The 25,227-nt window shown below is 33.6% G+C and overlaps 2 protein-coding genes across 3 annotated transcripts in view; one reads left to right on the forward strand and one right to left on the reverse strand.

Moving 5' to 3' along the window:
• Positions 1-14,594, forward strand: part of LOC137922079 (protein ultraspiracle homolog) — a 31,775-nt gene extending 17,181 nt beyond the window's left edge. For both annotated transcript variants that reach the window (XM_068764934.1, XM_068764933.1), the window contains 8 exons: positions 1,096-1,300; positions 4,762-4,987; positions 7,991-8,129; positions 8,675-8,817; positions 9,396-9,471; positions 11,155-11,304; positions 12,132-12,181; positions 12,600-14,594. In XM_068764934.1, coding sequence (XP_068621035.1) covers positions 1,096-1,300; positions 4,762-4,987; positions 7,991-8,129; positions 8,675-8,817; positions 9,396-9,471; positions 11,155-11,304; positions 12,132-12,181; positions 12,600-12,821 — 1,211 coding nt within the window. In that variant the 3' untranslated portion in view covers positions 12,822-14,594. The remainder of the gene's footprint in view (positions 1-1,095; positions 1,301-4,761; positions 4,988-7,990; positions 8,130-8,674; positions 8,818-9,395; positions 9,472-11,154; positions 11,305-12,131; positions 12,182-12,599) is intronic.
• On the reverse strand, positions 14,531-24,549 carry LOC137922078 (uncharacterized protein C05D11.1-like). Its single transcript, XM_068764932.1, has 18 exons — positions 24,289-24,549; positions 23,870-24,215; positions 23,052-23,154; positions 22,626-22,748; positions 21,918-22,031; positions 21,520-21,672; positions 20,901-21,170; positions 20,062-20,204; positions 19,792-19,900; positions 19,390-19,560; positions 19,036-19,272; positions 18,787-18,906; positions 18,397-18,692; positions 17,687-17,861; positions 16,992-17,135; positions 16,040-16,197; positions 15,375-15,527; positions 14,531-14,929 (listed from the first exon to the last, which is right to left on the reverse strand). The coding sequence occupies exons 1-18, from the start codon at positions 24,425-24,427 to the stop codon at positions 14,872-14,874; spliced, it is 3,012 nt and encodes a 1,003-aa protein (XP_068621033.1). The 5' UTR covers positions 24,428-24,549; the 3' UTR covers positions 14,531-14,871.
• Positions 24,550-25,227: the final 678 nt, after the last annotated feature.

Below are 25,227 nucleotides of genomic sequence, written 5' to 3' on the forward strand. Positions count from 1 at the left end.
GAATGTATATAAATATAACATTTTTAATAATAAGACTTGGTCCAGTGTTGTCTTTAGTGTTTTTCGAGTTTGATTTTTTCTTTTTTATTATTTAGACACTAGTTATTATAATTATGAAACCATGTACACCTTCAACAAAAGAATATAAACCACTAACTCCACTGATATAAATAAGGGTTGCTGAAATTGAAAATTTTTCAAAAAATATGAATATAACCTAATTAGTTACTATTTTTCTATTGCATAAAGTAAAAATCTTTCAAATTTATCCTATGTCTAGGACTGCCGCGACCTTTGGAAACACGCCAACCTCACCTGGTCTCAGAGCATTCTATTGTTTGATTTTTCAAAGCTTCACTAATGACTGTGGATTTTTTTTTAGAGCTGTGAGAAATAGTTTTTAACGTCGATAACATTTTCTTGGACGGTACATATAAAATTAAGAGCAGGAGCTGTTATATTATTTTTCAATTAAATTCGTATTGAAACTTAATAATATCATGACAAAAATATCTAGAAGCTATAAATACCAGAAGTGAATGTAAACATTACTTATTAACGAGTTTACTTTCTTTGTCTGTTATTAAAATTGAAGATTTATATTTAAGTTGTAGCGTGATCGTATACGACAATTGATTGTGATATTTTGTAAATATATTGTTTTATTGTTGACTAGATTCTCTCATTACTATCGCCGATAGTCTACTAAGATCAGCTTAGCTGGACTGACTTACCTCGAGACACTAGGAACGTATAAATTGTGCGGTGGTAGCCCCACAGTAGACGAATGAGACTCGCAATCATAGATCGCGGGTTCGTTTTTTCACTTTGTGGATTAATTATAAAGAATTTTCTCTGCACACAAGTTTCCAAAGGATGGGCAGCAGTTTCCTCTGCCTACCATAATACCACACTGCGATCTCCAACCTGCCTACCAAGCGTGTTGATTATTATATATCCTCCCATAGATATATTTAAAGAAGGCCTTTGTCTTCAGTGGGCGCTTACGAGCTGACTAAAGATTGTTTTATTGTTAGTCCTAAACGAACACAGCATGTTTAGAGAATATTATGAATACGTTAATCTTCATTACAGGGCTGAACTTGGAGGCGGGGTTCATGTCGCCGATGTCGCCGCCCGAGATGAAGCCCGACACGGCGATGCTGGACGGACTACGAGACGACGCGACCTCGCCCCCCGCTCTCAGAAACTATCCTCCTAACCATCCCCTGAGCGGCTCGAAGCACCTATGCTCCATATGCGGAGACAGAGCTTCGGGGAAACATTATGGTGTATACAGGTGACAATTTAGCTTCCAGCGATATAGCTTTCCGAAATTAGAGTAATGTAGCTTTTAGAAGTTTCGCCCATAATAAAATTTATCGGTTAAGACGAGACTCTTCGTGTACCCTCGATTCGCCTATATTCATTTAGGAGTTATATCAGCATCTGAACTTTCGCACCTTTAGCGCTTTACCAGCTCAAACATGGTGCAGCTCTAAATGATAGCAGGCAAAAAGCATTTGTCCAAGATTCAATCCTACCTTTACTGCAACAATCAAATGCATTATGTGACTTAACAATTGACAGTTAATATAGTCAATATGGATGAATCCATTGATGTTATTTATAAATATTTATACGCATTTCTTCATTTGTCGGAATTCATCCCCTTCACGCGTCATTTTTCTTTATAAAACTTCCGAGACAGTTTTCGATGTAGCGAGTTGAGATCGTTTGCATACAAGCGCGGCATGTTCGGGTGTAGGTATATAGCCGTACTCATTATACAGACCGACGTCTAGACTCCTAGACGGAGCTTATTTACAAAGGTATATTATATATTTAAATGCATGCGAATGCTTTGGGTGGTTTTAAGTGAACAAGTTGTATTAAAATGGAACAATTTGCAGCGTGCTTTAATTTTGCTAACAATTTTATGGAATCGCGTGTGTTACGCGTGGGACGGGAGGCCGCAGTCGAAAACTATTCCTGTTTTATTCAATCCGCACTTTATACATTATTAAAAAACATTTACAATTCTATCGATGGTCGGCCGCCTGTAATGTCATGCAAAAGACATATTATTTTCACCTTGAGAATACCTCACGCTGACGCGAGGGCACATAAAATGGATCATGGGTATCCGGAATGAATTATTTTTGAATTACTCCCGGCCTTTATTCACGTTGTCAAACTTTGTTAATGTGTTCGCCATGTATGGCTCTCTTAGGAGAGACATCTACGAACAACTCGTTTTGAAGAGGCTATAGAATGACCACTGTATTCTCGAAAAACATAAAGAATTTTCAATACTTTATCCAATATTAAGATCTTCTTGCGTTTATTTAATTCTACTAAACCATTTTATTTTTTAAAAAGGGTTCAGTAGAAGTCTATTTTTGTAGAATACCTAATATTTTGTTTAATATTTCTTTGTTTTTTTTTTTTACTTTATTTGTTGTTAACTCTTCACAGTAAACAACAAGACATATGTACCGTATATATGTAAGCAGACCAAACTTCTACAGTGATTGTTCAGTCGATAACGTAGTTCCAACGTGTTAAAATCCGAGTCCATTGAGAGGACATCTTCTTATAAAACTATATTTAGTATACCCCTAAACACATTCTTTCCTTCGAGTCTGAAAACTTAGTGTTTTTTAACGTGTTCATTTTTACGGATTTTGAAAGTAATTTAATTTTTTTTAATCTTTCGAAAAATCGTATCAAATGAATGATGATCCATCGTAACATCAACCATGTTTTAGTTACGTAAAGGATACGGTTTAAACATCTCTTGGTTTGAAATTGCAATTAGATTGTTCCATACGCCGCCAATATTCAATTGTAAATTTAAATATCGATCGACCGCCTGTTTCAAGGTTGCCTGTGTCCTGTCGTAATAACAAAATACATTTCATTCGATATAAACGATTGTTTGAATTAAACATAAATAATAATCATTTTTGTAAAAGGTTGGAATGCAAATGAATTGATATCCTACCTATCTACCGCGATATGAACAGACCGTATACGTCTATCAATTTTGCAAGCATTAACTAGTTATTATTAATAAAAATCCAAAACTACGCTCTTGATATTTTAAATGAGTTTTGCACAGATTTTATTTGATATCCATGAAGTATCCGGTTTACATGTTTAACAGAAAACGAGCTCAACATAAGATATCTTACTTTGTACTACGCAAAGTTCGATTTCCATTGTGGGGCATACTGTGTTCATAAATGCGTAAAAAGCTTTGCATGTTGTTAAATCATTTTCAATAATAAACGGCATTGTCATAAATCTGTTTAATCCTTATAAATTGGTTTCCTATGCAACTCTAATGATATTTTAGTAAAAACAAAGTCGCAGTATTTATAATTTTTAATTACTATCACGATTATCTTTTCGAAAATGATTACCACCCTCAGTAGAGGAGGATACGACGCAAGAATAGAATTACGATTATAGTAATTCGATATATTTATAACAAAACATGTCTTACATGTTGTCTTATCTTTTATCCAAAAGCTTTGTAAGAAGACCACGGTGCTCACAATTTTTCGGATTTATTATTTGTTTTAATGTTCTACACTTAAAAGCGGAGTACCTGATTACAGATGAAACTTCGTTTAATGTTCTTGCGAAACCGTGCAACATGTTGAGTGTGCCGTGCCGGTTGCATGCCATTATTTCAATTGTTTGTTCGTATATTACCATTTTACGATTCCGTGTTCGCACATTAATCAAATTAAATTTAAAATTCGTTCGGCACCAGCGAGTCCATTAAGTTTTCTAGATTGTTCAAAACAATAGCGCTAAAACCACGCCGCCTAGCGAATCGATTATTTGGTTCGCACCGCCCGCAGACGCGTCTGAGTTCTCAATAGATCACAATAACGTTAAATTGATTCGTGTTGCAAATGTCCGCCGCGACAATGGAACTATAAATTCATAAATCAATTTTGCAATTGGGTGCTCGCCGTCGAATGTATGCTTGAAATAAACTTCTTACATTGTTAGCCTTTACCTTGTCGGACTTCAACGCAAAGCTGCCTGTTAGTGGCATATGAACTTATAGAAATTAATAACTTATTATTAAATACTTTTATCGTTAATTTATTAAAATTTGGAATACAATTTTGAATTGAGAATAAATTTAGTGTGTTAAAATGATTTTGATCACGGTTTTTTGCACTGGTTTAAACACACAAGTGTGTGATGCATAGTCATGAATTTATGAAAAAAAAATTGTTTTCTTTAAAAATGGGTATTTTAAATTAGAAGTCATATCAGAAAGTATTGCGGCTTCAGTGAAAAGGCGCGGAAAAAATTTAATAAATGGAAAAGATTTTTATTCTACATTGATGGGTGTCCGCAATTGTCGGCTATTAGTCATTTCCATAAAGGTTATAGCGGTTACTTATTATTTGACTTTGACTTGAGCAATGAGCGCAAATGTGTCGCGTGGGATTTTGTATTTTAAAATAACCGAAAGCATATTGTTGTTAGCGAAACGTTTAACTAAAAGATAAACAACCTCGCCCCTTTGCTTTACTTGGTAAAACGTATTCAACATAAACAAAGGCCTGGATTAAATAAATCAATAGGTGAATACTGATTGCAATAGATAAATTAAGAATTCACGAGTAATGCGTGCGAACGCTGCCACCTGTTGTCCGATGCCTTTGTAATGAACTGCAACTGCAATCGATACGGAACTTATGGTCTTAATTACTCCCTTTTGAATTCCAGTTGCGAGGGTTGTAAGGGCTTCTTCAAGCGGACGGTAAGGAAGGATCTCACGTACGCTTGTCGCGAGGAGAGGAATTGCATAATCGACAAGCGGCAAAGGAATCGTTGTCAATTTTGCCGCTACCAGAAATGTCTTTCCTGTGGCATGAAGCGGGAAGCGGTGCAGGAGGAGAGACAGCGCGCTGCTAGAGGAGCCGAAGACGCGCACCCCAGCAGCTCCGTGCAGGTAACGAAGGCACTGTTAAACTGAATACTATTATAGATTTAGAACATAATATTCATTTTGTCTTGTTGTAACTTGCAAGTTTGCGCAACTAAACGACATTGTGCTCATTATACGTCGAGGTTGCCTTTAAACAAGCTAAATTTTTCAAAGATTGCCGACAGCCCCTTAATGTCGCCGGCAATACCGACAGGGCACCTAGTTAAACCGAAGTAGGTAGCTCTACAAGATGCTACCCCTGTACACTGGACCGTGCATTTGAGTAGCAAAGTTTTCCTCTTCTAGGCTTGCTATGCATAGAAGATCTCGTAACAATGAATGAAAACAAAAGTATCTTTTTTTTAAAAAGACTATGAGGAGGCGATATTTAGATTTGACGATTTAAAACAAATGAGACATAGGTTATTTTAATATATTTATTAAAGGTCGGAACGTTAATGAATGAAAATATGAATAAAGTTCATTACAAATAATAATATTATTCATAAATTAGCAACGCGTGTCTTGTCGGTTCGGTTAACATTTCACTACGCACACGTTTCATGTGGAGCCGCTTTTTGATTAATCATTTATGACTCGCTCGCGTCTTCAAACGACCAGTTCTACCTAATTAAACACCGAAAGCGTCTAATAAAAGTGTCAAAGTGGCTTTCAGCGTTTATTGGCCGCGCCGATTCACCTACAGTTCAGTTTCAATACACCAAACGACATATACATTATAAATGACTTCTAATTCAAAGCGTCAACAGCCTTATAACCGGGCGTCGTACTCGATACAAATCCCAGCAGGCGTGTGGTCTTGATGAGTTTTCAACTTGTGTAATCGTTTACTTTAGCTTAATTTTAGTCTTTACGTAAGGATGAACTTGTAGTTAAAATAATTTAGAATCTGTAAACCATTGCCTTTGCAATTGGAACACTATGTATTTATGATCGATCACGTTGCGAGGTATTTATAAAGAGGCATGTGGCATTAATGTTTACAACCAAACGGTTCCGTCCTTGACTAGATTCGAAACCCCCTTTGTTAGGCACACAGCTGTCACTTCCTGGGACACTGGCAGTTCGTCCAAGGGCAAACTTTATCAGATTGCGACTACGTGCTCTGTAGCACACATGTATATAACACGTACAAACAACTTTTGGTAGGTACGCGCTATTATTATAATGTGGGGCCACGTGACTTCTAATTTGAATATCGCGTCGCTCTGGAATATTTAAACGACAAAACACTCGCACATACCACTTAGGCTATCCACTAATTTAGCTTGGACTGGCGTGTGCCTACGGGTTGCATGTCGATCGAATGATTTTATACATTTTAACCAACTTATTGTAATACAGTTAAATTATTAAAAAAAAACTTGTATTAAGTGGTACAATCAAATGTTACAGAATTCTTTATTATAGTTTTTACATGTATTATAACAAAAGAGTGATTAAATAATAAAAATAAAACGAATGGCAATTCTAATCTGCTAAATTTGGTAAATCTCACTGGTGCAGTTGCTTTATAGAACCTTTTATCGAGATCGCGACTTGCTACTAACATCTATAAGTTATATAGTATAAGTTCTATTAGTATTTGGTATAAAGCATGGTATACATACTTAGTGAATATAAATAGCTGAGTTATATTCTGTAGTAATCAAAATGGTAAACTTATTTTTAGCTTTATACATTGATGACCATGATATGTTAGATGTTTTACGATTAGTTCGAGGCACAGAGCACAGCGCAGGAGCGATCGAATTAAATCAATAAGTGCCTCGCGGCAGCACAATAATAAAGGTGACATCATGAATATGTGGACTATCGGCATCACGCGCCGCCTCCGAGCTTCTTTGTTATTCTTTATTGATAAACATATTATTAAAATACACGCCAATTTATACTTCACTGGAATTCACATTACCATATACTATTGATTTCAAATGTTAATATATTTAGTTAATACCTTATTTCGTTTTACGTATTGATTCTTATCTACCGTCATACTAACTTTTGTATTTTTAATGAGGTTTACGATTTGAATACAATCGCCAAAAACCATTCAACAGTTGATCTCTTATGTATGGTATTATAGTACACAGGCCTCCATCAAAGTCACCGCCGTGTTTATATTTGTTGCCAAATAATAGTGACTACTATATTCCACTTTGAAACTGGCTGTAGTTTGTAGTTAGGGAAGTTACTGGGCTTTACCACGTACTGCCCACGATGAAGTAAGAAAATTCAGAGTAGCACTATGTTTGAAACATAGTAGCACTATTATGCCGCAGTCATTCAGTTCAGGTTTTGCTTAAGGAGTATAGATTATAGGTCAATTAAACTTGCTCATTTAGCATCAACCTAGTTTAAGGAAATTTTCACTAAGATCAGCTTGGTTGGAATGATTTGCCTCAAGACACTAGGAACCCAAATAATACAGTTTATGGTACTATAAAGAAACATGTCGATTAAACACATCTTTTGGTAATAGATTTTCTTGCTTCAGAATAAAAGTAATTAACAATGTGTTTCTCTATATACGCTTTAAGTTTTTATGCATATGTTATAAATGACCAGTTGTTTCATAGAAACAAAATAAGTCGTATGAATTGCCATTGCAGAGGATTGTTTTACCGCATCACACTTATCAAAGGCAATTGAATGATACAGCAAAACTGCAGCGGCTGACATGCGATATCAAAAATATAATGCGATATGACCTAGAGACCTTCCAGAAAACAGCTCAACCTTATCTCGCAGGGCGATGGCGCACCTGCTACCTATTTGGTTACACTTTCGTGATTATTATTCAACCTTTTGCTATTAATATCATACAAAAAAAACTTCAAATAACCTAAATATTTTTTCATAAAATTCGCCACAATTTTACGTCATTATGTTTTATTACGTGACTGATGTACATGATACAAAATCCAAATCAGCGTTATGCAATTTATACGCTAATTTGTATTGTATTTTGTACTCGTGCGCTGAACAAGCTTTATACTATTCCAGGAGTTGTCCATCGAACGGCTTCTTGAAATGGAGTCATTGGTAGCCGACCCCAGCGAGGAGTTCCAGTTTTTGCGCGTGGGGCCGGAAAGCAACGTACCGCCGCGATACCGAGCACCAGTTTCTAGCCTCTGCCAGATAGGTAAACTTCATTTTATTGCTGATTTTTTTAACGAAGGTTTTCGACAACTTACGTACCTACGTGATGTGGGATTCGTGTTATATGGTCATGCAACATCTTCATTTCAGCTGAAGGAGATATCCAATAAGATTGATCTAAGGCGGTCAGCATCCAGTCTTCTGACGAACTTACTAAAATCGTTTGTTAATGTTTTATATGCGAATCATCAAACCTTATTAACCATGTCTAAGTAAAGCTTAAAGAGACTCTTGCATGCCGGCTATTGCGTGAAGAGTCCGCCTTACTTACTGGAATATCTTATTGAACTGTCTGCACAGAGAATACATGAAACCCATTTCGTAGCAAACAAGGACTATGCCGGACTCATACCAGTTAGATGGCTGGGGAGAAGGCTGGGGCCTTTTCAACGCCCTAGATAAAACTACACGAACGTATTCGCATACTGCAGTAGTTTCAACGGCGGTAGCCTACGATGTTTTTACCCTAAGGATAAATGATTTTTTTATTAATTATTCAGACAAAGGATTGTTTGTTTTTCTTTACAGGCAACAAACAAATAGCGGCGTTGGTGGTGTGGGCTAGGGACATTCCTCATTTTGGACAACTTGAGATGGAAGACCAGGTGGCGCTTATCAAAGCCTCGTGGAATGAGCTATTGCTCTTTGCTATTGCATGGCGATCAATGGAGGTAACTTTTGTTTATTGTAACATCATTTTTATCCAGATCGAATAGCATATTAAAACATAATCGAAAATGCGATTTAATAGTTCATATTTTTTGTTTTATGTTAATGGTTGACGTAATAATCTTATACAGTGAAATAAATCTGCTGCCATCTAGTGGCAATATTTTGTTCAATGTCATCAAAGGAAATTATGCACAACTCAGTGTATATATCATTGTTTCTGCATGTGGTTAACATTTACCATTCGTTCAGCATATTGCAAATTTGCGATAAATAGTGAATTTATTGCACTACAGTGCTACCGAAATATATACACTAAGTTATAAGTATAGTCCAAGCGCTAATATTGCATTTCTTGCTAAGTAGTATTTATTGTGGTATAAATTTTCTCTTGTTGAGCGCACCGGCAGATGCAGTTTGTTGTTTCAATTACTCATCTTAGGTAAATATAGTTACATCCGAATAAACGATTTCTGAATGTCAAATTTGTTTCACCTAAAATTCATCCTGCATGTTCAATTTAAAATTTTTTGCGGCGAATTTTAAATATAGAAGCTGAATTTCTGGTGTATGTTTTCAGTATTTAGAAGACGAGCGGGAGAACATGGACGGCACGCGGAGCGCCGCAACACCACAGCTTATGTGCTTAATGCCTGGTAAATAAATTGACACGATGTTTATTTGTTATAACAAATTTTTTCGCATTGTAGTTCTTTTGGACGTAACTCGACACATTACTCGTCTGAAGGCACATCGCTTGTGCAACTGACCGCTGTTGGTGACGAAAGATTTTTGAGTGGCGACCACGAGCTATTAACGCGGTGTGGGTAACCCCACTCGGTGGACCGACGACATATTTAAGGCCGCGGAAGGTCGTTGGATGCGAGCAGAGCATGACTGATCAACGTGGCGATATTTGGAAAGACTTATGCTTTGCATTGGGTGTCTATTGGCTGATAATGATAGACTAATATAAAAATGAACAAGTTCTTTTACTTGTAAAATGCTTTTTTTTTCGTGTGATTTATTACATCTAAAACATAATAACTTCCTAGTAAAAAAAAAAACTTTGTACTACATAATTTTTTTAAAAATTAACTATCGTTTTGATCCTTTCGGAATACGTAATTAGTTGTGTATTTGAATTAGTTTTATTTAATTTACCGCAGAGGGTATCACCTCTATGGTTTGCTAATAGTAGGCAGTGACTGAAGCCTGTGAAACGTTTTCAATATTATAGCATCCATTTGGTGTCAGCTTGCATATAAAGGAAATCATATATTCAAGGCTGTAAGAATTTAGTAAATGAAACACCTAACAGTTATACCACCTCATATTTATATTTAAGACTTTATTTCACTATAACACAGAAGTTTTCGTAGCCTTTTTAATCTAAAGACAATACAAGCATAGTGGTAATAGGTAGGATCAGTCCAGTTGAAAAAAACGCTGCCTATGATTTTGATATTTAAAACTAACTTTGCTTTGTTTATACTTATGATGTAATTGCTTTAAGTATATTAGGTTTAATGTAGTACCATTATTTCGTTCCATCGGTTAATTTGTTTGTATAGCGTGTGCACGCATCACGATTTATTCAACGTCTATTAAAAGCTTTATTGATCTATTCCATTGATCACGACATTTTTTTTTGGCTTCTATTTATCACTTTTTATATATTTTTAGGCCGACGGATACAAAATCTCTATAAGGCATAAGTCCGTCATTACACAATATGTGTAAAGAATAAATATATCTTAAATGAATATATTACTAAAATAATTTGTCTATTGCAACAAAATTTTTTTTTTAATTAAAAACTACAGTCTGTCGCTACAAGATAGATTGTGATTGATTATTCAAATATTACAGCTGATTTTATGAAATTTAATAAATTAGGAATTTCTTAATTTGGTTGCAATGAAAGTGTATTTATATTAACAATATATATTTTTCACGATTTTTATTTATTTTGATTGATTAATATGCAATGATTATAAAGTTTACAAAAAATAAAGAAATATTTAGTAAGGATCGAATTATTTTCCAAAAGCCAACAAATTTAAATTTCCAATTTATCAGATAGACATCACGATGATGATGATAACCATCCTTTTTAGAGATTTCAGTCAGATGTACAAGAGTAAGAGTTGACAATTTCTAACATTATTTCATGTATTTGTTACTTTGATTTACATTTCAGAAATTGGCCCTTGTGTGGTACTCTAGGAACTGAATCGTAGAGACGCATTACAAGAAACCAAAGCAATGAATTATTCATTTGTTTGAACTGAGTTATTATAGTGATCTCATGTAATAAAGTTATTTTGACTGAATAGGCATGACACTCCACCGCAACTCCGCGCTGCAGGCGGGCGTGGGGCAGATCTTCGACCGCGTGCTCTCCGAACTTTCCCTAAAGATGCGCACGCTGCGCATGGACCAAGCGGAATACGTCGCACTCAAAGCCATCATCCTGCTCAACCCTGGTTTGTGTCATTTGTTTAGTCTAATGCATATCTTGACTGGATAAACTCTGCTGTTTAGGAGAAAGTTACCCTTTTTGTTTTTCGTGTGAAGGCAAGGCCTCTTCATCTAACAAACAGCTAGTGAACTCCCGGAGTCCACGGTGTTGTAGTATCCATTAGATCAAGAAAGCGAGTACACAATTAAAAGCTTTCTCAACATCCAGCTGCGGATCCTAGCTAACTATTCCCATAGCCTAACATTTGCATCCACGATGCGACCGCGATTACTCGCGTAGAGCCACAGTTCTTTCCCTTCGTTGCGGAAGCAGAGGCATTTCACCTCTATTCCTCAGTCTATCTGCTCGCCTCTAGAGGGCATCGATTTAACGAAGGGCTGTCTCGGGCAGGCTATGGATATCTAAATGGCCCATCGCAACGACTAGGCGGAGCCCGTTTTAGGAGCTGGACTAAATTAATATAAATTAGCATCTATAATAAAATATATTATTAACAAGCAACACTTTGTTTCTAGGTTTATTGTATGTGAAGACGTCTTAATGTACAATTAATCGTATTATTAATAATAAATAAATCCTAAATAAATTCTTACATCAAGAACGAAGGTTGATGTTTAAGAATATTGAGAAAACAAGACAGAGTTTAAGCTGTTTGTATCTATTTATCAATAGTATTCAAGGTTTAGTTATTCCCGTTTTCCATATTGATGCATATATCTGTTACAGTGTTGTCTTTAATACTCATGTCGATGGATAAAGATGAATAATAATAACATATTCAATTCTATCCTAAGTCGTTAGACTTAATACTCTAAATATTTCTCTTTGCAGACATTAAAGGATTAAAGAGTCGACAAGAAGTTGAGATTCTTCGGGAAAAGGTACTTTTATCTAGACAATTGAATTCATATTCCTTGCTTTTTTAATTCCCTTATTTAACTTGACAATTTTGGTCATTTCTTTTTCACTTGCATGTCTTGAGAACAACTTCTTTTACACAAGTAATAAATGTAATGAGTGCAAAAGTTTAATGTAGTAACCTAAAAAAAGTTTTGATTGGTCACCAATTTAGTGTGACTAGACTGCGAGTCTTGTTAAGTGGATTTTGGTAAACTCAGATTATGATTTATTTACAATGTATTTTGTTCCAAAATCTGGCTATACACTGCATTATAATACATAGCACGTAACTCGTACCTATCGAAAGGGATTCATTCGTCGTTTTATAAGTATATAGAGTAGATTAAGAAAATGTAGTTGGCTGAAACATAAAACTATAAGAAGCGATTGATTTTGTAGATGTTCTCGTGCTTGGACGAGTATTGCCGGCGGTCGCACAGCTCCGACGAAGGGCGTTTCGCGTCACTCCTACTGCGGCTACCAGCGCTGCGCTCCATCTCGCTCAAAAGCTTCGAGAGCCTTTTCTTTTTCCACCTGGTCGCCGAAGGCAACATCAGCGGTTACATACGCGAAGCTCTTCGTAATCACGCGCCGCCCATCGATGCTAACTCCATGATGTAAGGCCGCTCGCTGCCGACAGTCGACACATCGACCACCCCGATTGATTTTATTCATAAATCTGTCTCACATTTAACTGCCTCTTAAATAGTTATTTACGTTAACTAAATACAACTAACATGTTACCTAAACATATTCATTGTGTGATGAAATATTGATTAGTCTCACGCTCATTGTGAGATCGGTTTATGAAAATATCGAATCTCCAACATTGTGTTTCGAACGGCAAAATGTTCATTATTGGCAGCTTTGTAAGTTAATCGTTAGCGCTTTGACAATGCCATTTTAAATTGGTATGCATAACATACCGGCCGTTTATTTATTTAGGCGCTAAGATTCATAACAAAAACTATTTCATTGTTATATTTTTACAAGCAGTACCTAAGAGAGGAACCGTTTGGTATAGTTTACACATTACATTTAAGTATTTACATTTATACTATTGATTAATAACCAAATAAAACGGCTGCGTGTGTTGCGAGAGATATAAAAACAAATTATTCATTATAAGTTAAATTGATATCATTAATTATATGTGACATTACAGTACCTGCAAAATTTTGCCTTTTTATTGTATTAGATATAACTTAATTAAAAATTATGACATGAAATAAAGTTTGATAGAATTTATTCAATAGAGTATAAGAAAAGTTTGTTTGGTTGTTAAATAAATGTTTGTTATTTTGCCTGACAAAAATCACTTCAGATGAAAGGTACGAACCATGCTTTGGAACAATGTTATTTAAGCTTATTTTATTTTTTGATTTGTTTTAATCTACGAACAATTTTTAATGACTCAACATTCCGTCTCGGGAGCACAGAACCCTACACGTGACGACATTATTACATTAGATCGGGAATCACTTGTCCAGTGCTTTAGTGACGATAAACAAAAGGTAATTGGGGCCGCCTCTTGAATTACGTAATTATAATATTATTAATCAAATTACTCGTTCGTTATCGTTCTTGTAGTAGGGAAATATATTTCTTGTTGTAAGTGTAATATTAGGGTTAGTTAATACATTTTACCAAATCTCATCTTCAAAGCACTTCAATGTGGTTTTATCATTAATTTATCTATATTCAATTAGTTTAAATTGGATAACATATATATATATATATATAAATAAATGTGTGCAGTTGTTAATACATTATTAAAAAGAAAGCCCCTACAATTTAATTTGTTTTATATCATGTTGGTGCTTTTAAGATAAAATACAACTGCAAGCAGCTATTATAAAATTATTATAATTATTAAATATCATATTTTTTTCAAGAACTACTAATATCTAATGAAACTGTAAATATAACGTGTACTATTTAATTTTTTATGCACGTGTAGTGAATAAACAGGCCTATATAAGTAAGATGTTTGTTAAGGCCAGTTTAATGTATGGGTTTAAGTTTAATCTCAAGAGAGGTAAAATTCATTGGTATTGACCCAAATTACTAAGGTTAAAAAATTTAAACTAGATGTTATGTTGTTAAATGTAATAGTAACTATTGACTCTGTGTGAAGCTCGGTTAAGCGCTCAAATAACTACGATCATTAAGTTTCGATGAATAAATTTAGCACAGATAGCCTTCATAGTAGTTATGTGATTAATCTATTGTTAACACACAGTCGAAAATTGTATTGATATCGATCTATGAATGAATTTCAATATTTTTTATTAAAATAATGTTGCAGAGGTTGTGAGAAGATTTATAATAATGTTCTGATTAAATTTAAGCTATAATTTCGGTACATAAGAAGGAAATAAATTGCCACAGTAATTACTTTGTTTTATTTAACATAAAGCGTTTATTTTTAGCAAGCAATATTTTTAACCATCTTACAACATTTACAAAACTGTATTACGATTCTTAAAAACAAACCAATTGTATATTTTCCTTCAAATAAGGCACAGAAAGCGAAGCAACGTTATGTTAATACTGTATACATAATCATAATCTTTCATCAAAAATATATTGAATACACAGCATTTTTTATTTAGTGTTATTATATTCTTTTAATAATTGTAAATATAAAAAAGTATAAAACAACTTATTCTTATTTATTAAAATGAGAGACCTCCATTGATTCAAACGCATCCAATTTAATTTTTATCCTGAAAACAAAAATTCTTTTATGAAGAAAAGTTTGTACAAAACAAATTAAAAAAATTGGTAATCGGAATTTTTTATGAAGAATAATAGAAAACGTGCAAACAAAACATTAAAATGTGTACCCAAATGTATTCAAACATTCCGAAGAAGTATTCAGAAAATGGGCGTTTGATTTGCGGTTTTTTGAGCATCATCAGGAATATTCAAAATTGTCGAAGAAAATATCAGCCTTTTGAAATTGTAATACATAAAATAGATCTTAAACTATTTTAACAATATTTTGATGTTACCTTTTTATACTAATTTCCTTATTGGCAGAAATGGGACTATGCTAATTTAATATTTTTATGTACCAGATCCACAAATAGATAAAAGTTTTAAAAATTGTAGATTTACAGTCTAAATGAAGTATTTATGATAGTGGTAATAGTTATAATGTTTACTTACTTTTCAAAAGCTGCCTGTTGGTCATTGACTTTGGTGGGATGGCAGACGATGGCCAGCTTGCTACTGTCCGCGTCGAACAGCGTGGGCAGCCATCGTGCGGCTGCCGCGTGAGCTTCCGCTGGAGTCACAGCCGCGATCGCGCACACCAAGTCCCTGCGACGATTAACAGTTATAAAAACAACAATCACATAACATTATGTAAAAAATTATTAGCTGCTCTTTGTGTTAAAGAAAAATTAGCTAATCACTGTTTAACTTAAGATTAAATAAATTGTCTTAATATGTTTTCTGACTAAGTCTTAATTAAAATAAACAATGTCACTGACATGCCAGCCAAGCCAATAAAGCCAGAAAGGCTAGGCTTACAGTGTCCAGCACCAATCAAATAAAGCCATACTGGCATGTCAGTGATGTAGTTGTCTATTGTTCTCTTACATGATTTTCTGTCGATCACCTGTTTATCGGTAACAAATATGAATCAAAATCAACATCACATAAGCAAATTATGTTAAACAACAATTAACAATATATTAATCATAAACACAATTGATAGACATATCTGAAACTGCTTATAAATTTACAATGATGCTAAAAAATATTATGGTAAATTAATTTTAATACAGAAATATTTCATTGAAATTTAATTTAAAATTAAATCCGCATACCTGTTATGTGTCTCGCCCACACGCCGAATGTAGTTGAGAAGCGACTGTTTGACCACGTCAGCGGGACATTTTTCGTTTTCAACAACTTCGAAGAGAGCTGTACTTTTGGCGGATGCGAATAGGTCGTCATCGAATTTGCCATCCTTTAGATATTCTTCCTATATATAGTAATTAACGGTTTTATTGTATTTGCAAGTCTATTGTTACATTATTTATTTATATAGTAGTTGCTCAAAAAACTTCATACTCCCCATGTTATTGTTCAATAGAAAAAAGAATTATATAAAACTTATTTCAGAACATATAGTAATTCATTGTAATGTTTTATGGTGTACAATATTTTTTGATTGATTAGTATTATTAGTTTTTAATTTACTCTCTTGTATAGCAAAAAGAAAAGTTGTTTTTACTCAGTCCTGTTGAAATTATCTCAATTTTTGATTATTTCACTTTAAAAGTTTAGTCTTGTTTCATTTGTATTCAAGACAAATTTGGTAATTCGATTTTGTTTCATATAACAAAAGTTGCACATTGAAAATCCACTTTATTGTTTATTTGTGAATAAGTTTTTCATATCTCATATAAATTTGGTTTATTAACTTTCTACCCATATTTGCATAAACTGTAAAATTTTATAAATCACATTGTACCATAAAACTATCAAAATTACTTAGCTGCGACTAATAACAGAAGAAACAGATTATATTGATCTAAACAAGAAACAAAATAAGTAGCAACATTGTTGAAACCATTCTAGAGTTCTGCACTTTAACGTGTATATAAATAAGGAGATACATGAGTTAAGCAACACATTTGAAGATTCATTTATATCCATATTGATCTAAAAATATTTGGCATTATTTGGATTTACATTTAAATGTGATTCGAGACATTTAATACAATATGTGAAGATAAAAATTGTCAAAGTTAACTTGTGTAATGAAATATTTACCATGATGCTTTTGGCTTTGGCATAGGCGGCGGGTGCGTTGGTTGCACGGTAGAGCGAGAACACAAGGCAGCCCTCCGCGGCTGTCCTTCTCACGCCGTAGCCGTACGAGAGCCCCCCGCCGCGGATCAGTCGCCACATCGGACCCTGCGCCAAGCGGAGCATAAAATCGGCGTCTGCTTTATATTGTGGAAATATTCGCCTAATCTAATTCAGTACACTTCCACTCTAAAATAAATTAAATCGATTCGCATTTATAATTAATGGCATCGCTCATGTATACTCTAAATACAACAGTTATGGTATGAATTATTTTCAAATTTTTAGTCAGATTTTCGAAGCTATCTACAGCGGTTTTTATTGGTACGTATTCACTAGACAAAAGCATTTATAAATGATTTGGTCATGACTTTGTAGTAATGTGGAAATAAATAAATCATACAAAGAGGAGTTTTTTTTTTGGTTTCAGAAGTCGGTATGAACCAAAGTGCACCAATAAGTATTTAATATCCACCAATCTTACTAAATGTCTGAATTACATAACAACACGAAACTTGTGTAATTCATAATAATTTTTTAAGAATAAATTACTAACAATTTTTTTAAACTACGAAGCCTGGTTAGTGTTCTGCACCTATATGCAGTGTGTATTTGTTAGTAGTAGTGTTGTGTTTAGTAACATCACTAGCGATATTCACCTCAAGTTGTGTGAAGTAGTTGAGGGCGACGAGGAGAGGAGCGGCTTCCGCGACTTCGTACCCCAGCGGGCCCGGGCTCATTTGCGCCACGAACGACGATTCAACTCCGCCCACACCCACCACGAATCCGCCTCCCCAACCAGACATCAAGTTTGCGTCCCAATACAGTTTTGGTCTATGTAAAGTAAACAAACAAAAAGTACCGTAAAGTAAAAGTAACAAAAAATTATTAGCTAAGCACCATGAAGGACCTACTTTATTTCTATATTTAACTCTACAAGCTGTGCATAAGATTTTTTCTTTCTCTCGTACACCCCTATCTGATTTTAGACAGAGCTTTGCATACTAAAAATATGCTGTTTATTTCACACGATTTTACGCTCGTTACCACATTTTTTCACATCAAGATTTTGAAATTATTACATAACTTTTAGTTAATAAGTATATATATATATATATATATATATATATATATATATATATATATACTTATTATCTTGTTTACAATTATGGTTTTCCTTTTATTTCATTTCCTCCTGTTTTTACATGCTCACCAGACCTGTTATTTGTCGATACTGTTTCCTTTAATCACGTCCTCAATTATGGCCCAGCAGTATTTGAGAAATGCAGGCCTATTTTTATCGCATAAGAAGTCAAACAATGTTACATACACAATAAAAAATTTCTTAAAGAAAAATATAGACACTTACTGAAGTGATGTAATGGTATTTTCTCTGGCAAATTGTTTCCAAGGTTCTGTACTGAGCTTGTATCTTTCGAAGTCTGTCGCTATGTGCAGCCAAGCGCTGTTTACTATGTTTTCAAATGTAACTTTCGCTTCTACGAGTGCCGCCTCAGCTGAGTCTCCGCCGGCATTCAATTGTTCCACCAATTCCTTTAAGAACTTCTGCTGCCGAAGGACTGAACACCAGTGAGCATTGCTGTCTTTGCAGTACAGCGAGTCGCGAAGGATATCATAAACCATTTTATGTCCATTTCGACGTACCTGTAAATTTTACCGTTTGCAAACATTATTACAGCAATTTGTACTCCCATGCAATAAAGATAATTGAATTCTAAATTAAAAATCAATCAGTTACCTGTGCTACATCATTGATTAACCTCTGCGCGAACACAAGCAGCCGATCTTTTGTGATCTCGGCTGAGTAAAGAACTTCATACAAATGATTAACAACTTCCACATAATCAGATGGTTCACACTGGAAAACAAGAAAGGGTTGTGAATGTACCTTGTTTTTTATTTTTAAATTTAGACTGAAACTACAACAGCATTTAAAAAATTTTACTGTTTTCGATTGCTACTAATTTGATGATCCAAATTTTAATACCCTGGTTTCGATGTGTACAAAATTGCCGAATTGGCCGACAGAGAAGTTCCCTGGGCGATCAAAGCCTACATCGTTGTTAAACATGACTGTCAGTTGTTCAGTGGTGGAAATAACGTCTTCATGCGGAATGAGGCTGTCGCCGCGGCGCACCGGGCACTCCGCGAGACCATTCAGATGGAGAGTGAGCCATTTACGTGTGGTCTGATCGACATCTGTCGTATCTAGGATGAGGTTTATCTGCAAAAGAAAAACGTTCAAGTAACATTTGTTGTTTCATATAATTATAGACTCACAAAAAAACTATAAGTACCAACACAGATTTCATGCAACAGTTAAAAAAATAAGATTACATACATAGACAAAGTTTGTATTAAGACTGTGAACTCTGGTGTAGAGAGGAACTTCCTTGAGGTCGAAGTAAGGGCAGGGCTGTCCATCCGAGCTCCATGTGGAAATTTTGTGACATTTTAAGTTGTCGCTAGATGGCACTGGTACAGAAGCTAACATGCCTGCAGGTGGAGCACGCTGAAATTACAGGAACATTTAAAATATTTTTAAAGGAAGATTTAAATAGTTTAAGTTTTATATATGATAGTAAAGAGTGTTCATTAGCGCGACACATACAGGCGAAATGGTTGTACTTACATAGCCTTAGCAGCCTTAGCAGTAAGGACATATTAGTAGTCATCAGTACATAATGAGACACAAGATTTTATAGTAATTATCGTAATTTGAAATCAGATTCGATTTTATTACCTCGTTAAATTCCATTGCTTCTTCTAATATTTTGCCCTTTTCAGCTAAACCAGTTTCTCCAAGTTTCTCTCGCTGTGCTTCTAAACGTTTCTTTTCCTCTTCAGACATTCTACAATAAAATATGGTATTAAAATACTAGCATAACAATTTAACAATCTTTAAGGCATGATGAATGTTCAAAAAGCATGAGTTAAAAATTGTTTTGTTTTTGCAAGATAAATAAATCTATTTATTTTTACAAAAAAAAAATATAATAGAATCTGTACTAACTTGCTTTGTAGTTCAATACTTGGCGAACCTATAATTGTGATCGATTCTTCAACAAAATACTTTTGTAATAGTCCAAGCCAGTAGTCAGATGATTCTTTTAAAAGTTCCAATAGCACTTGTTGGGGATTCATCCGAGATACAAACTGCAGAGAAATATAGATGTATATTGTTATTATATTATTATGTATGCCTTATAATAGTCATGTATAACATGAAGAGGGCCTATAAGTCATATTGTCTTCGGTCTATCATGCAAATCAAGTACTGATTGCATGTCATATATCCATCAATTCTTATTCAATTTACTACGTAATGGAAAGCCTTATTATACCTAGTGTACATATTGCAATAAGTGTTCCTAGTAATACTCTAAATTACTCATGTCTGGATTATTATATGTGGTCACAAAACAAACAATTATATTGTAATCACATTTGATATTTTTAGGAACAGTGTGCATTTTCTTCTTTCTAGCTTTGATTCCAAAGATGCTATTATTTATTAGGGAGACAAATTAGATTATAGTTTATATCCAATTGTTCACTATTATTGATCCTATATTAAAATCTAGGGCAGTATTAACCAATTGTATATACATAGTGTATACATGAAATGAATTCTGTAATCATTTTCATTGTATTCGAAATATATTACTTAGTTATAAAAGTTCACAGCACAGAAAAAAATAATAAGCATTTATTTTAACACAAATGAACATGTTCTCCCTCAAACTGGCATTCAAATAACTTTTCATTTGGGCTAGTAGCATGTTTATAGGTATGTAATTTTCATAGAGATCAAATTAAGCAAGATTTTTAATTTTTTATTTTAGTACTTACATCTCGGTCATTTTGAGAATATAATGCGTCACCAATACAACGGAATGCAACAGCATGGTGGGGGTCCGACTCCAAGCTCGCCATGCTTTCTCGTAGTTGTTTACGGAGTAATCTTTCCATTCGCTGCATGTCAATTGCTTCATCACCGGACCGTACAGTCGCTATACATTTGCGGGCACTGTCACGGGCCAACTCTAGTTTCTTTATAGGCACATTGTCAAGTTCAATTTTGATTAATGGAGCCAAATTTTCTGTTAAATTGTATGAGACCTATGGACAAATTGTGAACATACTTATAGTTAACATTTAAAGTAAAAATTTTGCAGATTTAAATAACACAGTAAAAAAGGTACTGCACAAATCATCCCATCATAATACTTTAACACAAACATATTATCTATTGTAGTATGATGTAATATAATATACTTCACTTAAGTTAGTTGTTATTTATAGAATAATATAGATACAGAATTATATTTATGTACTATCATTATACCGTTTTTGAATTTATATTGTAATTTATAACCAATGCAAGTAGTCATTAATCAATTGTGACTTCATGTTGTCTAAAATAGACAAACAAGCTAATTAACATGTAATTTTGTTTTGACATACTTACATCACCAGCAAGAGCATCTTCTCTTTCGACGAGGCATCTCTGAAGAGGTGCTGCAGCAGTGTCACAGAGATATCGTAATAAAACTGCACATCCAGTAAGATCTTTCATGGCTGTTTCTTCTGTGAGTAGTGGACCACGCCATCCAAAGAGTACCTAGGGAATTTCACCATTATAATACACATCATGCCAACAATGTAAATAAAACAATGGTCCTTGTAACATATATGCTTCTTATAAGTTGCATACATTTTTTCAATATACGGCATTTTATAAACAAAGTACTGATAGAATGGAAATAATATTTTAATGCTTTATTACATAACAGTACTGTTGTGTTATGTGCTAATCAATTATAGAAATACTACGATAGAGTATATAAGGTGTAAATCTTTATCTACCTGTCCACAATCTTCAGTGTCAGCTGGCCACTGTTCTGTATATTCCCCATATAATGGCGTTGGAGGCACAGTCTGCCAAGGCTTCACCCATTCCTCTGGTGTTTCGTTTTGGGTCTATAAAAACACAGATATAATGATTAATTAGCTGTATAAAGCATTAACTAATGGAGAATAAAATTACTAAATTGGTCATGAGAGAAGTAATTAAATACAGCAACAAAACAAGAAATAAAACTTATATTTTTTTAATGCATACATTAGGTTTTTCTATTCGGTTTTTTAAACTTTTATACATAGTATGTGATCAATATACTCCTTTTGTAAATACTATCAGAAATAAAAAAATTATGCCATTGCATGGCAAGTAGGATAAATAACAAAAATATATTTTTTAATTCAGCTTAACAGATAAAGTCATAATAATTTAAAACAATATATGAGCCACAAAGAAATTAGATTTTTTTGGGGTCTCAGTTTTATTTTTTTAATGGCAACCTTTGTTTGGTTACACTTTCGGCTTTTTACATTAATTGCAGTCTCTATAATTTTAGATGGAAGGACTCTGGTGCTTTACATGCATTTACATATTCCGTGGATGTTAAGTGCGCCAACTATCGGTATTGTTCGAAGTTATAGCATCTAACAGCCTAACAGTCATTTTTTTATATTGCGATATATATATTTGAAGCATAGAAAAATTTAACCCACCTTTGCAATAATGTCATCCTCTACAATAGACAATGCATTAAAAACATCTTCAGCTGCAATTTGTCCTGTGAGAATTATTGTAAGATTTTCAGCTCTATAAAATTTTTTATGAAAATTTCTAACCTGGAATTTTAAATTGGGATTAAGATAGTTTTGGAATAAATGTGAAAAGGTATGAAGAGTAACAAGGTCACTTTGTGACAAAAATGAAATTATCTTTGATTTTTTTTAATTTGGGTTGACCTTGAATAATTAAGAACAAGATACACAGACGTTAAAGTAAGATGTTAATATTAACTACAATTGAATTAACCTAAATATCACAATAGGTTTTGCTGTCTTAAAAAATGATAGGCATTGAATATAATAATAGTGGCAAAAAAAACCTCAACTGTATTTATTTAAGACATTTATCATACAACTTACTTTTGTATTATTAGTAGAAGTTCTAAGATTTTCCATAATTCCCCCGGTTTCAGAGGAATAGCCGCTGTTTGGATACATAGCCCGCAATAATCGCAATTCACATCTGTAAACAAATAAAATACATTATTTACTATAAGTTACTGCAAGTGACTATGTACAAAACTATAGAAATCTATTAAAATATAATCGTTTAAAAAAGGAGAGAATAAATATTGTTATACAACAAACATTATAACTTCTAGTTTTGAATAACCATTACATCAAATAGTGCACATTTATTGAAAATGCAGTAAGCAAGTAATGGTAAACAAATATAAATACATTAGAGAATGGAGTATTTGTAGTAAATATTAGATAAAGCTACTTCAAAATACTTGAATTAATAATAATTAGTGTGAAATAGATTTTAAGACAATCTTTATTAAATTAATACAAAAAATTAAACTTTTAAAATGAATTAACCCAAAACTTTTTTCATTACCTTTATATCATTGTATTTAAAGAGAAATAATAATAAAATATGATCACAAATTGTATCTTACAAAATAATAACATCTTTAACAAGGATTTAACTCAATGTATGGTTAAGTTGTATCACAAACGTTTACAATTGAAAAAGAGAGATTTAATAAATAAAACTTTCTTTCAGACAAAGGACAATCCAGACCGCTTCTAATTAATCTTATTGGAAATATATGGGGAAGGCCTTTGGTACAGCCATGGCCATTTGTCAACTTTTTATTTTAGATTTCAAAAATAGAGCGACTAAAATTGATATGAGATTTGTTTAAGAAGACTGATACATATAAATAACTTACCTACTGTCTGCTGTGTTCTCACGTCCTTGCATCTCACAATACACAACTCCAGCATCTTCCCCATCACCGTCAATATGATGCACTTCGGTAATAAAGCCTTGCTCTGTGAGGGTGGGTCTTAAAATGTGATCAAGATATATAGGAAGCAATGTTAACATTCCTTGATCTCCAGCAGTATAAATAGTGTAACATGTATGGTCAGTATCTGTCCAAGCATTAGTTCCATGAGCCATACAACGGTTTGCTAATAAGTCCAGTATTCCTTTATAAGGATAACGCTCGGATCCCAAAAAGATTAGATGTTCTAAAGTATGAGGTAAGCCATCGTCATCGTGCGCTTCGGTTGCTAAAAGGTATTATATGATTTATGAAACGATTATTTTTTCCAAAAAATATTTGTCGTAATATAATTTGCTTACCAAGACAGAAGAAACCATTAACAAGAGGTCCTTCTACATCAGCAATAATTATCTTCAAGCCGGTCTTTTCGGACACATACTTGTTTACCGGTATGACGTCTGAAGCTCTAGTTGATGAAATTAGCTTAAAATGAGACATTTTAGAATAATATCCTGTGTTAAGAACGATGAACCTTTTTAAAATTTATTTTATAAACCCGGCTCCCCGTTCAAATGAGTTGCATTAATTTCAAAATTGACAACTAGAGGGAAATTGCGGATAGGGGCAGGGGAATTTTTTTTGTTTGACTTTGACGTAGATAGTATTATGATCATATTATAACAAAATTTTTCAACAGCTTAAAAATCTTAGAATAGATTGCATAAAATAACGAATGATTTTTGTAACACACATGCCTAAGTAAATGAAAGGTGAACTGAAAATTCGAGTAAAAGGTATTAATACTATTAATACACGCCTAAAAAATTATAATTATCTGATTTACTACATATTTTTGGGTTTCTGGTATCAATAATTAATGTTCAATTATTATATCTATTTTTGGTTCTATGAACTCCTGATATAAATTTTTGATTTACTTACAGTACTAATGATAATTAAAAAATGGGAACGTTTTAGTATTTTTTGTAACGAACCCATAGCACTCAAGCCATATTAGTTCTATAAGTTTGAGTTCAAATACTTTGTCTCAAATAGCATGAGTCCCAAATCAAAAAAAAAGTTGGTAGGCAATACAGTAACTATGTCATGTAATGTCATATAATTTTTAGAGTTACGACACCAATTGTTAATTTCTGCTCGACAAAGATAAGCAACATGCCACTAATATAAACCCCCCTGACTTCGTTATGTTTAGGAAGAAAGACAAAACTTCAATTTTCTACTTCAAATCTGTCTGTCAAATACATTACTTTCTCAACTTAAATTTTTATCTATCA

Source organism: Battus philenor, unplaced genomic scaffold (assembly GCF_028537555.1).
Source record: "Battus philenor isolate CCGP_79_NKW_IND1 unplaced genomic scaffold, ilBatPhil1.0.hap1 SCAF_2, whole genome shotgun sequence".
Classification (NCBI taxonomy): domain Eukaryota; kingdom Metazoa; phylum Arthropoda; class Insecta; order Lepidoptera; family Papilionidae; genus Battus; species Battus philenor.

Bases quoted from the DNA above. Each gene is read 5' to 3' on its own strand.
- LOC137922078 (XM_068764932.1), bottom strand. From the start codon at position 24,427: ATGTCTCATTTTAAGCTAATTTCATCAACTAGAGCTTCAGACGTCATA. The intron at 22,749-23,051 runs GTAAGTTGTATG...TTAAAATTCCAG, and splicing joins CTTCTACTAATAATACAAAA to GTTAGAAATTTTCATAAAAA. The intron at 21,171-21,519 runs GTAAGTATGTCA...ATTTGTCCATAG, and splicing joins AAGATGCTCTTGCTGGTGAT to GTCTCATACAATTTAACAGA.